The 18,248-nt window shown below is 27.1% G+C and overlaps 1 protein-coding gene across 3 annotated transcripts; it reads right to left on the reverse strand.

Annotated features, from left to right (window-relative positions):
• Window positions 1-364: 364 nt before the first annotated feature.
• On the reverse strand, window positions 365-16,986 carry LOC103569727 (phenoloxidase-activating factor 2). 3 transcript variants are annotated; one of them, XM_008547189.3, is made up of 6 exons: window positions 16,849-16,986; window positions 8,164-8,531; window positions 4,230-4,547; window positions 3,880-4,148; window positions 2,997-3,160; window positions 365-657 (listed from the first exon to the last, which is right to left on the reverse strand). In XM_008547189.3, exons 2-6 carry the CDS (start codon window positions 8,523-8,525, stop codon window positions 475-477), a joined length of 1,296 nt encoding a protein of 431 aa, XP_008545411.1. In that variant the 5' UTR covers window positions 8,526-8,531; window positions 16,849-16,986; the 3' UTR covers window positions 365-474. The 3 variants fall into 3 exon arrangements, with proteins under 3 accessions (XP_008545411.1, XP_008545412.1, XP_008545410.1); XM_008547190.3 differs by lacking the exon at window positions 16,849-16,986 and adding an exon at window positions 16,039-16,166; XM_008547188.3 differs by lacking the exon at window positions 16,849-16,986 and adding an exon at window positions 13,491-13,605.
• Between the last annotated feature and the right edge of the window lie 1,262 nt (window positions 16,987-18,248).

The following is an 18,248-nucleotide window of genomic DNA, read 5'->3' on the forward strand; positions in this document are numbered from 1 at the left end:
TTCGATTTTTAATCCCACGTGAGTACATTTAAATTAAATTTTAAATTTTGAATTTTTCGCGCCAAATTAAATATCAATTTTTAAATTTTAAATCTCACGTTTCTGGATTAAAATTAATTTTTCAATTAAAGTTGTTGAATTAAAAATTAATTTCGTCATTTTAATCAATATAATTTCAATTACGGATTTAAAATTTAATTTTTAATTGCAAATATTTTCATTTAAGAATTCGCAACCCTGGTCATAATATACAAATAGGGCTTACGCAGCGCGAGTATGCCCAAAAAGCTGAGGAATCGGCCTCCCGTCAAGGTGGACTCAACGGCCCCGTTACATTAATTAAATATTTGTTTTATAATCTATGTATGGAATGTAATGAATGTATTTTTAATTCAAAAATTTATAGCAATATTTAAATGCAGTCGTATAAAATTTAACATATACTTTTTTTTTTCACATTGCTCTGGAATGAATTTAAAGTTTAGTAAAAACTTGTGCTAATTGCTCATCAATCCATTCACGTGCATAAGCAACATTAGCATAAACACCAGGAACTCCGTCTTCACCACAGCCGATGCCCCAAGAAACGATTCCAGCTTGTGAATAACGAGTTGGATCATTGCGAAGTGGACACACTAGTGGACTTCCTCCATCACCCTAGACAGTTTGATTATTGTTTAATTTTATTTATGTCTTCATGATACCAGCAAACTTGAGGTTTCAAAGTCTACAGCCAATCGAGACAGTCTAATTTCAAGTCAATGCCGCGAACAAAAATAGCAAACGCGTTAATTATGAATGCTTCAATCAGCGGGCAGAAACATTTGTTTCGTCCCTTGGGAAAAAATAAAGAATGTTTCTGCCTGTTAACTGAAGGCTTTCGCAATTTAAACTCTGATACTTGTCATTTGTTTGATAGTAATTTCAATTACGTAAATGACAGTTCTGACTTAGTGATTAACTTTTATAAAAATTAGTGTAAGTACACGGAGAAAAAAATAAAGTTAATTTTACTAAAAAATATGAGAATAATTACGAAATTTGGATAGTAATCTTGAAACGCTTCTGATTTATATGAAAAATTAATAAACAGGTAAGCATATTTTACAAGTCGTTTAGTAACTTCTCATATACTGGTTATGGAAAATCTCCTATATTGCATATTCATTTTTAGTTATATTTAGTAAATTTTACTATCCATGTATATGTGATAAATATATAGCGGCAAAAATATCTAAATTGAAAAATATATGTTTTTTACGTATATTATCTCATATATTGCTCAATATTTTCTTGCCATATATGGATTAGTATACATATAATTTATAAGTATAATATAATAAACTTGATATATACTTCCATATATTTTGACCCATATAATTAGTGGTATGTGGTCTCTATATAATTGATTATATATGACAGAATTTATGTGTTTAAATATATGGTTCGCAGTATATTGGAATTATATTTTTCCAATATATTAAAACTTATATATTTCGCATTATATTGAAAATTTTATTTTTTTAATTTCCGCACAATTCCACAAAAAAAAAGTCAAGTTTATTATTTTTTTTTCTTTTCATTGATCTTGCATTTACTGAATAACCAACGCAATAACATAAGAAAAGTAAAAAAAGTGTCATATATTTTACAATATACTGGAAACCATATATTTTGCAATATACTGGAAAACATATATAAAAAATACTATATATTAGTTAATATACTACTTTCAATATAATATATCAATATAAAAAAATATATATTAATATATATGTAAAACATACATAAAAAAGTCATATATTGATAAATATATTGGTAATATATTCTAGCAATATATTCTTATTCAATATATTATCATATAATAATACGGCAAAAATATTAATATTATTTTATATAATGTACAATATATCACATTACAATATTCATATATTTTATCATGTGTTCACATATAAAGCTTTTTCATGCGGGTTGTAATACACATTTATATATGCTATCCCCAGCAACTTTTAATTTTATCTATACACAGTAGAATTTACTATACAGATGATAAAAAAATATAATCGTGTTATCAAAAAATACACCGCGTATAGTAATTTTTAATTTTTTGTATAGTAACAAATCCTATATTGTATTAAAAAATTAACTTTTTTAAATTTGTATGTATTAATAGTACTTGTAGTAAAATTTACTATACAGATAGTAAAAATATAATCGTCTTAGCAAAAAATACATTACGAGTAATTTTGAATATCTTATTATGTAATTATTACTAACTAGTAAATTTTACTAAATGTTTAGTAATAATTACAATACAGAATATATTTTTTCATACACTGTGAAAAATTCCCATTAAATTTTACTATGGGTGCATTGTAACCCCGGACCATAAGAAAACTGATACAAAATTTACAAGTGTCCCATAGTAAACGTATGCGCATAGGTCCCAATTGTGTCGTCTGCGCATACCGTTTACTATCGGATACTTGTAAATTTTGTACCAGTTTTCTTATGGTCCGGTGTTACAATACGCCCATAGTAAAATTTGTTGGAAATTTTTTACAGTGTATCTGTTAGTAAATTTTACTATAGCATTGTAATTTTTACTATACTTTTTTCTTCGTGTAATAAATAGTATTTGTAGTTTTTATTTAATTATAAATTGCAAATCACGATCTACGCTTACACTAGTAGTTGATCACACAATTAATTTTAAATTAACCTTTTTTTGACTGGCTGCTGACACTAATACTTCAAGTTTCAAGGCGGCTACACCACCAAAAATATAGTGTGTAACTCAAGATAAAACACAATTTCAGACTGCGGGTGATGTCAGCCCCCATTTACGGTTCGGGCGCCACCCACACTGGTCTGAAATCGTCTTATTTCATCCCTTGTGACACAATATACTATTTTAAAAAATTTTTATAAATTTACTGAGTTTAAAAATTATAGAAGCAATAAGTAACATAAATAATAATGAATATTAAGCTTACCTTGCATGTATCTTTTCCAATTTCGCCTCCAGCGCATATAAAACTATTGTCCAACCTAAAGTATTTTCCGAGCCGAGTAGTGCGTAGAGAATTTTGACATACTTCGTGATTGACTACTGGCAATTCAATGCGTTTGAGTATGACTTGGTAATGTCCTTCTTTACCTAATTCAAAATTTTTTAATAATTATTTCAATACTACATAACTTAGTATTAATTTGAGCGCGTAACAAATTTTTTTCACTCGGTGTTACATTAAGAAGCATTTTAGCTGTTTAAAAAATATTACTTATTATTTTCATTGTAAATATCTACTGCAAATTATTTTCTCTTTAAATCGATCAGAAGACTATTTTTTTAGGAGCTTGGCATTCAAATGGAAATAACTAGAAGAGAATGCAGAATTTAAAAAAAAATTTCTCAGAGATAATTTGTAGGAAATAAAATTGTATACAAAAAATATAAATATCATTTTATGATGTCCGGTAGTTTCGCCGGAAAAGTACGAAGATCTTGAAATATACTCTAACTTGACTTCAAGCTCCAATAACTTTTGAACAGATGGATTTATTAAAAAATGATAAGAGACTTTTTTTGTAGAGTATTCAATTTCCTACAAAAAACTGTATTGAGAATTTCTGAATTCTCATTGGTTGGCATGGTATAAAATTCAGAATGAGCAAAAATAAGTTCTTCGAATTGTATCAAACTTTGACGTCGGGTCGTTCATAAAAAAAAAAATAGACCCCTAATTTGAAACAGTTTAATATACATTTTTGAGGGGCTCAGTAACCGACGATTGAGGGGAAGAGACTAATCACAGGCAAATTTATGACAGGAAGTCGACTGTATTAAGTAATTTGTCAAAAAATTTGGATACTTACCGAAAACATCTTTCCCCCAACCACTTGCGGCACATCTTGCGTTATCGAAGACGTCATATTTATCCGGCAGACAAACAATATCAACATTCTCTGCATATTCTACAGCTTTTGACAGAATTAGAATTGCAAAATCATTATGCAAATTACCAGATTTAAAGTTAGGATGAATAATAATTCTCGAAACATCTCGATTTTGATGTGGAAGTGGTTCACTTCGAGTTTGGGTATCCCATTCACCTGCTCTTATTATCAACTCCCAAGAATCCCGCCTTAAAAATAGATAATTAACAAAAAATTTCATATATCATTCAGTTTTATTGTAAATTATTTTTGTACTTGATTATATTTACCCTTTAACGCAATGAGCAGCAGTCAAAACTGCTTGTGGATGAATCAGAGAGCCCCCACATTGAAAATGATTTATTTTTTCACCTAATTGGTTTGATGAATTTCCGTCTGTACGTAAAACTGCAACCATCCAAGGGAATTCCCCAAACTGAGCTTCATTGTCAGAGTGACCTGTTATCCTAAAACCTACGCCATTGAAATGACGATGCCCGCATCCTTCACGCTTCGTTGGTTTTACTGTCAGACGTTTATCACGATCCAAAATATCTGAATGTTTGCAACAAACGTCCAAATAATTTTCACAAGTAGTTCCTCCCAGTCTGTAATAAATACGGACAATAATTTTTATGGATATTAGTTGAAGTATTTTTGCTGTAATTCAAATTTTGAAAAAAAGGTCATTGTTATCGAACGAAAGGTTGTAAATCGTTTTGTGAACTAACGACAACATTTTGTCGAATTAACCCGTATGAAAAAGCAATATATGAACTTCAGTATAACTCAAAATATATGATGATTATATGGGATTATAAGAAGTCATATACGGAGCCATATACAAAATTTTGCCGAAATATTATATGATTTTATAATTTCCAACATATATATCGGTAATATATTTTTTTTACTTGATAACTTATAAGTATTGCTTAGAATATTTTATACTATACTTTAAGTTATATGCTAAGATATATGATTTAATTATATGATTGACATATAATATTTATACATGTAAATATATAATTATATAAATATATGTTCACATATATTTATATAAATGTATGTAAATATATATTTATATAGATATATGTTTACATATATTTGCACAAATATGTGTAAACATAAAGGTAAATGTCCCAATACCGGAACGACGAAGGGTATATGACTGATTTTTATCGTTTTAAAAATATTCAAATAAATTATAAACCAAAATAATTTATTACATCATATAAAATAGACATTTACCAATTCAAAAATAATCAAATTAGTTCATTTTTCTTAAATTTAATATAAAAAAAAAAATTTTTTCTATGACACCCAAAACACCCAATACCGGAACGCTGAAATAGCCTTGTCCCGATACGAGAATTCGGTTGTCCTAATACCGGAACAGTAAATAAAATAAGTTATTTTTTGCATTTATTCATGGTGAAAATATTAATAATTATTAAATAATATTAATATAAAACGAGTATGAATGTAGCAGACATCAGAGAACTTTAAAATTATAAATAAATAAGATAAATCATTAAAAAAATAATATTTAAACAAAAGCACTATTAATTTCAAAATTTTTTGAATTTGCATTATTTTAAATTTTATATTATCAATTATTTACTCGATTTATTAATAATTTTGAATTTGTCTGATGTCTGCTATATCACACCCATAATGTAAAATGTATTTAAAATTTTAAAATGATTGAATATTCAATGAAAATAAATATTTTGAACTAAAGAATAGAAACAAAATAAATCATTTGAGGTTATACTAGAAAAATAATTAAAAAAAAAAAAAAAAACTAAAAACTAAAATTTATTTTTTATGATTTAAATTAGAGTTTATCTATACTTAATCTATTTTGTATAACAATCATACATACTGCATTAAATATTAGGGCTCCAGTAATAATTAATATTGTACTTGATTTAGCCAGTCAATAAAACTGACCGTTAATGTCTATCGATAACATTAATATGATTGGCTGTTCCGGTACTGGGCACGGGTTCATTTTGGTGTCCCAATAGACGAACAGTAAAATTAATATAATAATACTATTTTTTTCATATTTTTAATATGTTTTCTTGAATTTTATGTCATTCAAGATGCATATACAAAAAAAAAATGATTGAAAAGTAATTCTATGCATTTTCTATAAGCTTAAGACCATTGACTGATTTCTTAGCAAAACCATTAAGAGACATGAAAAAGTCATGAATCCGAGACTATTGCTCTAATCAAAATTTTTTTTTTTATATTTTAATTATTTTCTAAAATCTATTTTATATCTTATTTTTTAAGTGAAAGATTAAGGTTTCAAATAAAGAAAGTTTTATTTAGTTTCATCGCGTACGAGTTGAAATATAATATAATGATTATCAAATCGTTCCGGTATTGGGTCTTGTTCCGGTATAGGGACATTTACCTTATGTATTTAAATATATGATAGATTTATATACTTATTGATATATGATGTAAGCTATGATATTTTTAGTATTTTTATGTAGTTACATGATAACTACAACTATTTATATTTTTTAGTTCCTTTAATTTTTAGTATGAATGTATATTTTAAATTATTCATACATGTATAATAATATCGAAATTATCATAATATTTAAATTATAAGTTTATATATAAAACGAGATAATTTGAGATGTAATATCATATGTATACAATTACATATATTATAAATTACATGGATTATAATAATATTGAAATTATAAATTAATTTATAATATGAAACATATATATTTTACGTTATAAATTAGTATATAAAACGTACATATAATTTTTGATACAATATCACATATATATAATCACGCATATTATAAATGATATGGATTATCATAATATTAAACTTATAAATTATTATATATGATTAATTATATATTAATCAATATTAATAATTTTGCCGCCATATATGTTCAGTTATTTACCATATATTTTTTTATATATTATCGACAGTATATGGTTTTTTCATACTGGAAAATAATAATTATTGTGAAATTTATTTAAATCAATTAAATTGTTCATAATAGTATTCAATAATAATAAAAAATATTTCTATTGTTGATTTCGGAAATTAACACGTGAAAATAATGTCTTTTTCTATCTTTTTTGGGGGTGTACGAATACTCGAAACTTCGAATTATTTGAGGCAAATCGAATCGAACAATTCGATTCGAGATTCACCTCAAAAATTTGAAAGATCCGAAGAGTTCGAGCTATTCGAAAGGTTTGAATCGCTCGAAAAATTTGAATAATTCGAACTTTTTTAAATCTTACGTTCATCACATTTACGATAATATGGACTCTTTTCAGGTACAAATATTAATGTAATAGTTTTTTAATTTTAAACTTTTTTAGATTCAATAATATTATTAACCAAAGATTTCGAATTTTCCGAATCTTTCGAACTATTCGAAACTTTTGAATATTTCAAACTATTAGAATTATTCGAAACTTCGAACTATTCGACATTCGACTCGAACAAGATTCACACACCCTTAGTAAAAATATTTTTTGGTGTTAAAAATATTTTTACTTGATTACTATACGATTAAACTGTATTTCTATTAATTAATTAAATGATCACCGATTTAAATACCGGGTGTAAAATTGTGTACTTTTAAAATAAATCACGCATAGCCCAAAATGGCAATCTTGTAGTAATTTTGTACTATTTTTATGAAAGTAACGCGAAAAACCCCCAGGTGTCTATGTTTTTATATACCTATCACTCTGTCACAAGATACTAATGCAAGATTCTAAGACAAGATTGTTGCAGGACTTGCACATGATATTGTACAAAAAAACATTGAAGATGTTTTGCTCAAGATGTGTTAGTAAAGTTACTTACGCGTATCTCGAGCGAGTCGCACCAGAAATTACTCGCAGACACTAACGCAGTCTTGCGCCAGGTCTGCGCAAGAAGTGTCATGTTATCCTATCTATATATCTCACTTCTATCTCTGTCACTTTACTTCAGGATTCTGTATCGTATGCTAATGGAAAGGATGAAGCGACAGAAACAGATCATGTGACATGACACTTCTTGCGCAGATCTTGCGCAAGATATGCGTTAGTGTCTGCAAATAATTTCTGGTGTAAGAAATATTTTCATCTTGTATTCGTAATTTTGAAGTAAACAGAAATTGACATGTAAAAACTAAAGTATTACATTGAAGTAAATATTATTTTTAATCTCTTAATTACCTGATGTCAATCAATCCAACACCATCTTCAATAATAGTACCGTTTGAACAGAGATAGTAACTAACACATTCACAATCTTCGTTTTCCGAATTATGAATTTTATCGGGATTGTTTGGTAATTTTTGATCATGTTTAACTTCTTCGGTTGTTGTGCCAAAAACTTCATCAATTAAAGAATCTAATCCACTCGGGTCGTATTTTGTAAACGGGCGATTTGTTGTTGTGGTGAATTTAGCTGCGACATTTGATGGTGGCGTACCAAAAATTTCAATAAGTAAATTTGGATCTATAGTACTTTGTTGAGGGTATGAATACGACAGTCCTGTGATGAAAACTATCCAAAATAATATCTTCCATTCCATGGTTATCTGAAAAAACAATTTTCAATGTGAAAAATAAAAAATAAATTATATAATTGAAAAGCCAAAAAAAAAGTTACTTATGAATTGATACTATTATAACATAACAAACACAAAAATCTTGAGATTAATAAATTATATCTTAAAACAACATCAAGATTTGCTGAAAATATTAATTAATAATTATTAATAAGATGGATTAGTTTAGTGGATAGCGGACGGGCTTCATAACACAACGGTCGAAGCTTCGCCCGGGAAAAAAAATTTAGATCTATTCAGATCAAACTAGATCTGATGTTTCAGATCTGAACAGATCTGCATTTTGGCCAGATCTGTTTGGATTAAATTAGATCTAATCTGATCAGAATAGATCTGAAAGAATCAAGGTAAATAAAAAACACTCAGATCTGCTCAGTATACTTATTTACCCAAGAAAGTCATGTAACGATGTATATGAAGTATCTATATGAATATCAGATAAAATCGATAGAAAATTAATATCATGTTTATATTTTTTATAATAAAAGAATTATTAGCTGAATAAACAAGAAAATGTATTTATTTTAATTACGATAGACTTTTTACAATTATCAACATTTAGGTAAATGTGTCAAAATTCAACTAGTTAATCTTATAATTACAATATAATGTAAAGAAATATTTCTTTATAATCTGTACAGATCTAATCTGATCAGAGCCGATCTGAACTTTTTTTCCCGAGAAAAAGTTATATCAACTCAGATCTGGTTTGATCCGTACAGGTCCAATTAGATCTATTTAAATTTACTTCATACATTGATCATTTAATCAATGTTGATATATTTTGATCTGACTCGATCTAGGTTGATCTAACTTGATTAGATTCGATCCGGGTAGATCTGGACAATTTTTTCCTAAAGAAAAATGTCATATCTGATCAGATCTAGTTTGATCTGAACTGATCAAATCAGATCTACTCTGATCTGGGTTCAGTATAAATTGTGATCAAATTTGATCTGAGCTGATCTAATTTAATCAGAACATCAAATTTAGTTTGATCTGAACTGATCAAATCAGATCTACTCTGATCTGGGTTCAGTATAAATTTTGATCAAATTTGATCTGAGCTGATTTAATTTAATCAGAACATCAAATTTAGTTTGATCTGAACTGATCAAATCAGATCTACTCTGATCTGGGTTCAGTATAAATTGTGATCAAATTTGATCTGAGCTGATCTAATTTAATCAGGACATCCAATTTAGTTTGATCTGAACTGATGAAATCAGATCGACTCTGATCTGGATTCAGTATAAATTGTGATCAAATTTGATCTAAGCTGATCTAATTTAATCAGAACATCCAATTTAGTTTGATCTGAACTGATGAAATCAGATCGACTCTGATCTGGATTCAGTATAAATTGTGATCAAATTTGATCTGAGCTGATCTAATTTAATCAGAACATCAAATTTAGTTTGATCTGAACTGATGAAATCAGATCGACTCTGATCTGGGTTCAGTATAAATTGTGATCAAATTTGATCTGAGCTGATCTAATTTAATCAGGACATCCAATTTAGTTTGATCTGAACTGATGAAATCAGATCGACTCTGATCTGGGTTCAGTATAAATTGTGATCAAATTTGATCTGAGCTGATCTAATTTAATCAGGACATCCAATTTAGTTTGATCTGAACTGATGAAATCAGATCGACTCTGATCTGGATTCAGTATAAATTGTGATCAAATTTGATCTAAGCTGATCTAATTTAATCAGAACATCAAATTTAGTTTGATCTGAACTGATCAAATCAGATCTACTCTGATCTGGGTTCAGTATAAATTTTGATCAAATTTGATCTGAGCTGATTTAATTTAATCAGAACATCAAATTTAGTTTGATCTGAACTGATCAAATCAGATCTACTCTGATCTGGGTTCAGTATAAATTGTGATCAAATTTGATCTGAGCTGATCTAATTTAATCAGAACATCAAATTTAGTTTGATCTGAACTGATGAAATCAGATCGACTCTGATCTGGGTTCAGTATAAATTGTGATCAAATTTGATCTGAGCTGATCTAATTTAATCAGGACATCCAATTTAGTTTGATCTGAACTGATGAAATCAGATCGACTCTGATCTGGATTCAGTATAAATTGTGATCAAATTTGATCTAAGCTGATCTAATTTAATCAGAACATCAAATTTAGTTTGATCTGAACTGATCAAATCAGATCTACTCTGATCTGGATTCAGTATAAATTGTGATCAGATTTGATCTGAGCTGATCTAATTTGATCAGAACATCAAATTTAGTTTGATCTGAACTGATGAAATCAGATCGACTCTGATGTGGATTCAGTATAAATTGTGATCAAATTTGATCTGAGCTGATCTAATTTAATCAGAACATCAAATTTAGTTTGATCTGAACTGATCAAATCAGATCTACTCTGATCTGGGTTCAGTATAAATTGTGATAAAATTTGATCTGAGCTGATCTAATTTAATCAGGACATCCAATTTAGTTTGATCTGAACTGATCAAATCAGATCTACTCTGATCTGGGTTCAGTATAAATTTTGATCAAATTTGATCTGAGCTGATTTAATTTAATCAGAACATCAAATTTAGTTTGATCTGAACTGATCAAATCAGATCTACTCTGATCTGGGTTCAGTATAAATTTTGATCAAATTTGATCTGAGCTGATCTAATTTAATCAGAACATCAAATTTAGTTTGATCTGAACTGATGAAATCAGATCGACTCTGATCTGGATTCAGTATTAATTGTGATCAAATTTGATCTGAGCTGATCTAATTTAATCAGAACATCAAATTTAGTTTGATCTGAACTGATGAAATCAGATCGACTCTGATCTGGATTCAGTATAAATTGTGATCAAATTTGATCTGAGCTGATCTAATTTAATCAGAACATCAAATTTAGTTTGATCTGAACTGATCAAATCAGATCTACTCTGATCTGGGTTCAGTATAAATTTTGATCAAATTTGATCTGAGCTGATCTAATTTAATCAAAACATCAAATTTAGTTTGATCTGAACTGATCAAATCAGATCTACTCTGATCTGGGTTCAGTATAAATTTTGATCAAATTTGATCTGAGCTGATCTAATTTAATCAGGACATCCAATTTAGTTTGATCTGAACTGATCAAATCAGATCTACTCTGATCTGGATTCAGTATAAATTGTGATCAGATTTGATCTGAGCTGATCTAATTTGATCAGAACATCAAATTTAGTTTGATCTGAACTGATTAAATCAGATCTACTCTGATCTGGGTTCAGTATAAATTTTGATCAAATTTGATCTGAGCTGATCTAATTTAATCAGAACATCAAATTTAGTTTGATCTGAACTGATGAAATCAGATCTACTCTGATCTGGGTTCAGTATAAATTGTGATAAAATTTGATCTGAGCTGATCTAATTTAATCAGGACATCCAATTTAGTTTGATCTGAACTGATCAAATCAGATCTACTCTGATCTGGATTCAGTATAAATTGTGATCAGATTTGATCTGAGCTGATCTAATTTGATCAGAACATCAAATTTAGTTTGATCTGAACTGATCAAATCAGATCTACTCTGATCTGGATTCAGTATAAATTGTGATCAAATTTGATCTGAGCTGATCTAATTTAATCAGAACATCAAATTTAGTTTGATCTGAACTGATGAAATCAGATCGACTCTGATCTGGATTCAGTATAAATTTTGATCAAATTTGATCTGAGCTGATCTAATTTAATCAGAACATCAAATTTAGTTTGATCTGAACTGATGAAATCAGATCGACTCTGATCTGGATTCAGTATAAATTGTGATCAAATTTGATCTGAGCTGATCTAATTTAATCAGAACATCAAATTTAGTTTGATCTGAACTGATGAAATCAGATCGACTCTGATCTGGATTCAGTATAAATTGTGATCAAATTTGATCTGAGCTGATCTAATTTAATCAGAACTTCAAATTCAGTTTGATCTGAACTGATCAAATCAGATCTACTCCATCTGGGTTCAGTATAAATTTTGATCAAATTTGATCTGAGCTGATCTAATTTAATCAGAACATCAAATTTAGTTTGATCTGAACTGATGAAATCAGATCGACTCTGATCTGGATTCAGTATAAATTGTGATCAAATTTGATCTGAGCTGATCTAATTTAATCAGAACTTCAAATTCAGTTTGATCTGAACTGATCAAATCAGATCTACTCCATCTGGGTTCAGTATAAATTTTGATCAAATTTGATCTGAGCTGATCTAATTTAATCAGAACATCAAATTTAGTTTGATCTGAACTGATCAACTCCGATCTACTCTGATCTGGGTTCAGTATAAATTGTGATCAATTTTGATCTGAGCTGATCTAATTTAATCAGAACATCAAATTTAGTTTGATCTGAACTGATCAAATCAGATCTACTCTGATCTGGATTCAGTATAAATTGTGATCAAATTTAATCTGAGCTGATCTAACTTGATCAGAACAAATCTAAATTTTTTTTCCCGAGTCGAGACTCCACCGAAAATTTGAAAACTATTTTTTTATCAATGTACATTCAGTATAACTCAATTCCGACATATGTAATGAACTTATCCAACTGCTTTTTCAATATCTCATTATGAAAATTTATAATTTTCAAAAAATTCGGGAAATTCTTGTTTTCATTCCAATTTTTGAAAATCAAGTTTTCATCAGATGATAGTTTGGCGTCATAATTTTATTTATATATTACTTCAAACAATTTATGTTTGTTTTTTTTCAAATAGTTTCTTTATTCGAAAAATGTTAATGACTTTTCTTTTATGATAAAAACTATTAAAAATTATCGAAATAAAAAAAAAAAAAATGAAATACACTTCGTTTTTAAAACGGACTACAAAGTATTAAATAATTTCTCTGAGCCTCATGAAAATTTAAAGATTTAAAACCACTTACAAATTCTGAACTTCTTACAGATAATCCTTAAAATTTGTTATTGTGAATTTTTAATTGCTTCGAAAACTTTCACGATTTAAAACGGAAAATGTGTGGCGCATGCAATATATAATTTATGCATTGTTCAACTAAAAATTTTATTGCGCTGCAAATAATATGAGCCAATGAGTAAGTTCTCATTGATAGCTCCTCTACACTTTTTACAGTTATCTGTTGCATGCCTCGCACGTTTTTAGTTTTAAATTTTAAAGATATTTTCATAGCTGTTAAAAATTCACAAATGAATATGAATTTTTTGTTCGATTTTTTTTCATTTGTTTTTGTTTTTTTCTTTCAGTTTATTTCTTTTTCTTCTACTGTTTCTCCTTCTACTTTTTATCTTTCTGCATTGTCATATCATTCTGAACTATGTCCCAAATTTAAGGTCTTTAGGTCATCAGGAAATTACTTTAAAATCAATTACAAAATTCCACTCGAACAGACATACATGAAAGCGAGTTAATAAATTTTTTTTTTCTTTGCATCCAATAATTATGTGAAATCTAATTTTTCTTCTTGCAAATTACATATAAGAAAATTTAATTTTATCAAATTTATCCGGGTAAAAATAAGATTTTTTTTAAAAATAAATGATAAATTTAAATATTTTTTCTTTAATTCAAGTTTGTAAATCATATTTATTTTATATAGGAATTTAATCTGTTTTTGCCTGTACTATTCCTTATCCAGGCCAAAATCAGACTTATTTTCGTATAATATTTAGTCGGTTTTAAATCGGGTTTAGACTAAAAACAGACTTTTTTTATTATAATTATTGGCTTGTGTTCGAATGTTTTTAAGGACAAAAACAGACTTTATTTACTATAATTTTTGGTCTGTTTTTAATCGCTTTTAGATCAAAAACGGAACTTTTTATAAATATAAATAATAATAATAAAAATTTAGATTTATAAATTTATTTTAATTTTTTGGTATTTGAAACATGCGAATGCGCTTTCGTAATAAGATGTCACAAGAATTTTGATGTTTTCTAATGCCAAAATATTTCAAATTTCATCCAGTAAAAAACAAAAATTTCTTGACATTTTAAGAGTTATTTTATCGCTTTTATTAAATGCTATAAATATGCTGTGAAGACAACTAAAAATTAAGCTTTCAAACTTTTATTAACTGCCGACATTTTTAAACAAAAGATACTGAGTAAATAGTAATCAAAACATAATCAATTCTGTAACTCAATATTTATTTTATAAATATTGCCCATAAATAAAAATTTTCTCAATTCATGATTTAATCCAGTTTTGTCCTTGCAAATTTTCAGAACTAAAATTTTTAAAGTTCGAGAATTAATCTAGTTTTGTCTGTCTGTAACGCCGTTGTTTTTTAAAACAACAGATCAAAAACAGCTTAAAATTTTTGTAAAAGATCAAAAACAGATCAAATAGTCCAATTAGACTAAAATCAGATCAAATTTTTCGACCCAGGATACCCTGATTAAAAATACTCATAGAAAAGGATTGAAAATTATTTCAATTCTTTTCAATCCATACGTAGGTTTTGAAAAATATTGAATGGAATTGAAATTTTGGTCATTTGAATACTTTGCAATTCTTAAAATGGAATTCAAAAGTATTGAAAAGAATTCAATCTTTCATCATTTCAATACCTTACAAAATTTGATTATTTTGGTATCAAGAAGGATTCAGAAAGATTCAAAAATTTCAATTCATTTGAATTCTTCTCAATCCCACACGTGACCCGAGATGTGATATTATTTTGATATCGGAAAGTATTTAGAAATATTAAAAATATCAATTCTTTTGAATCTTTTTCAATTCCTCGGAAGTTTAGAAATTCTCATATTATTTTTGGATTCAATAGAATTGAAAAGTATTAATTTTATACCCAGATGAAAATCTGGTTGTATAGAAAGTATTCAAAAGTATTCAATTCTCATCTTTTTCAATCCTTTTCAATGAATATTTTTAATTAGGAATTTGAGTCCCCGAAATTATTTCCTTAAATATCCCATTTTGCCCCCTTCCCCTATTATAAACATTATTAAAATATTTTTTGTGTTCGTTTATCCAATCTTATATACATAATTCTCCCTTGAGGCCATGAATAATTATTCTATATAATTATTTATAATTACCCTGATTAAGAATTTTGATTACATCTTATTAAGAACAATAGAATCGCAATTATTTTCCGTACTCAAAACCAAGTGTCTTACAACTTATTGTTTTAATCCACAGTAATTGTATTCTGTTCAACACAGTAGTTTTTTTGCAGTCACTCAAAAGATGTTTTACAGTGTGTTAAGTATCCATGGTTCTCTTATGGTGTTCTAATGTTATTTAAAGTGTTAATTTCAAATTCCTCGATTTTAAAGTGCGATTCGATCCAAAAATTTAAATCGAAATATAATCGAACAATTATTTTTTTCTGTCGGAATCTTTAATTAGAACATATATAATATGTTTTCTACTTGAAATTAAAAAATTTAGTTGATAATCATAAAAATGAATACTTTCACAAAACTGACCTTGTCCCTGGACACAGTGAAAACAATCCTTTAAAGTGATATAATGAAAATGACCCCTACTTTTTACCGATTCCAATTGATGTAACAATTCGATTTTATAACTTGACGTAAAAACCCCAAGGTCAGTTGGCAGTAGTCAGGCAGATGTCCCAAAGTTCAACCTTTCTAATTTATTCAAACACTATTATCATTATCTTTTGAAAATAATTTAACGGTTGACAAAATATTAAATAACCAATCAATTTAATCAACTAATTTACTTTTATTTCTGTTTATAGAAAACTAAATGAAAACCAAAGTCATCCAATTAATTTTTTATTCCATTTTATTTTACTCTTCTTTAAAGTTTTTTTATGCTTGAATTGAAAAAATTCAAATTTCGTTACTTTGTTTAATTTAAATAAATATAATTATATAGAAATTTAAATAAAAAAAAAAAAATTTGAATTCTTGTGACAAAATTTTGTACAAGGATTTTTTCCCAGGTTTTTAAAATCAGAATTTGCAAAAAAAAAAGATAACCTAAAATTATAATCTTTAACAAAATAAATATATTATATAAAAAATAAATAAAAAAATTTTTTGAAGTAAGCTTCATTCAAAAATTAAATTGTCAGCCATATAATTTTATCTAAAAATAAAAAATTATTTCTAACATAATTAGATTTTAATTAAAAAAAAAATTAAAATTTTTTTAAAAATTTAATTCCAATTTTTTGGCAGATTTAAAAAAAAATTTAAATACAATTAAGTTTAATTTATTTAAAAAAATATTGAATTCTAAAATGAAAAATTAAATTAATTACTTACTTGTGGATGAAATTTATCGTCTTAATTATAAAAATAATTTGTATTTATTATTACAAATATAAAATTTTATTTAAACTTTTGTCAATTGATATTTTTTTGACTAAAAATATTTCGAGGCCCGAACGACCCGCAAATAACGAGGATCGAAAGCTAACTGAGGATTTGTTCTTAAGTGATGTCTTTACACACAATCTCACCTGCTGAATTGCGACACGTATATGAATATTTCAATCAAACATTCACCAGTTTTTTTTTTTGGGATTTACCGGTAGTGATCACTGTCGAAAATCTTGTTATGGAAACTCATTAAAATTTAAATTTTGCAATTATTTATTTTTAAGTTTCTTACACTGATAAAAAAAAAACGGAACAAGTCCACGCTATCAGTGTTAAAATGAACCACTAAAACGGTGTTAAATTAACACCGGTAGTGGTGTTAAATTTTTCCAGTGTTAAAAGAAGTAGTTTTATTTTTTTGGAGTATCGAAAGTCAAATTGTATTTTTCATAAAATAAAAAATTATTTTATCATTTTAAAAATTAATAATACGGCCGGTTGTCTCATTCATAGGGGAATCCCAATACTACTTTTTCACAATTACATGTCAATGCTATTTTATGTAATATAAGAAACAGATTTTTGTGAGTCATTTCTCTACATGGAAAAAAAGTATAGTAAAAATTACAGCACTGTAGTAAAATTTACTAACAGATATGAAAAAATACATTTTGTATTGTAATTATTACTAAACGTTTAGTAAAATTTACTAGTCAGTAATAATTACATAATAAGATATTCAAAATTACTCGTAATGTATTTTTTGCTAAGATGATTATATTTTTTACTATTCGTATAGTAAATTTTACTATAAATACTGTTAATAAATACAAATTTAAGAAAGTAAATTTTCTAATACAATGTAGGATTTGTTACTATACAAAATATTAAAAATTACTATGCAATGTATGTTTTGCTAACACTATTATATTTTTTTACTATCCGTATAGTAAATTCTACTGTGTATAGATAAAATTAAAAGTTGGTGGGGATAGAATATACAAATATGTATTACAAGTTCTGAAACTTTTGTCCAAAGGAGACATCGGGCCGTCAGACATAGGAAAGGACTCGCGCGCGGGAGATCAGGGTTCGAATCTCGGTTGAAGCAAGTGATTTTTTAAAAAACAAAAATCGACACCAATACAGATAACATGAATAATAATAATAATCAAAATGATAGCAATAATAATAAAAAGTTAAAAACTAATAAAAATTTAATTTAATTTTTTTCATTCTAATATAGTAAAATTTAATAAAGAGAATAGTAAAATTTACTAAATATTAATATGCAATATAGGAGATTTTCCATAACCAGTATATGAGAAATTACTAAACGACTT

Source organism: Microplitis demolitor, chromosome 6 (genome assembly GCF_026212275.2).
Source record: "Microplitis demolitor isolate Queensland-Clemson2020A chromosome 6, iyMicDemo2.1a, whole genome shotgun sequence".
NCBI lineage: Eukaryota > Metazoa > Arthropoda > Insecta > Hymenoptera > Braconidae > Microplitis > Microplitis demolitor.

Excerpts from the sequence above, each read along its gene's own strand:
- LOC103569727 (XM_008547189.3), bottom strand. The coding sequence starts at position 8,525 with ATGGAATGGAAGATATTATTTTGGATAGTTTTCATCACAGGACTGTCG. Across the intron at positions 4,548-8,163 it reads GTTGGATTGATTGACATCAG|ACTGGGAGGAACTACTTGTG; the intron begins GTAATTAAGAGA and ends TATTTATTACAG. Across the intron at positions 658-2,996 it reads TTGGAAAAGATACATGCAAG|GGTGATGGAGGAAGTCCACT; the intron begins GTAAGCTTAATA and ends CAAACTGTCTAG.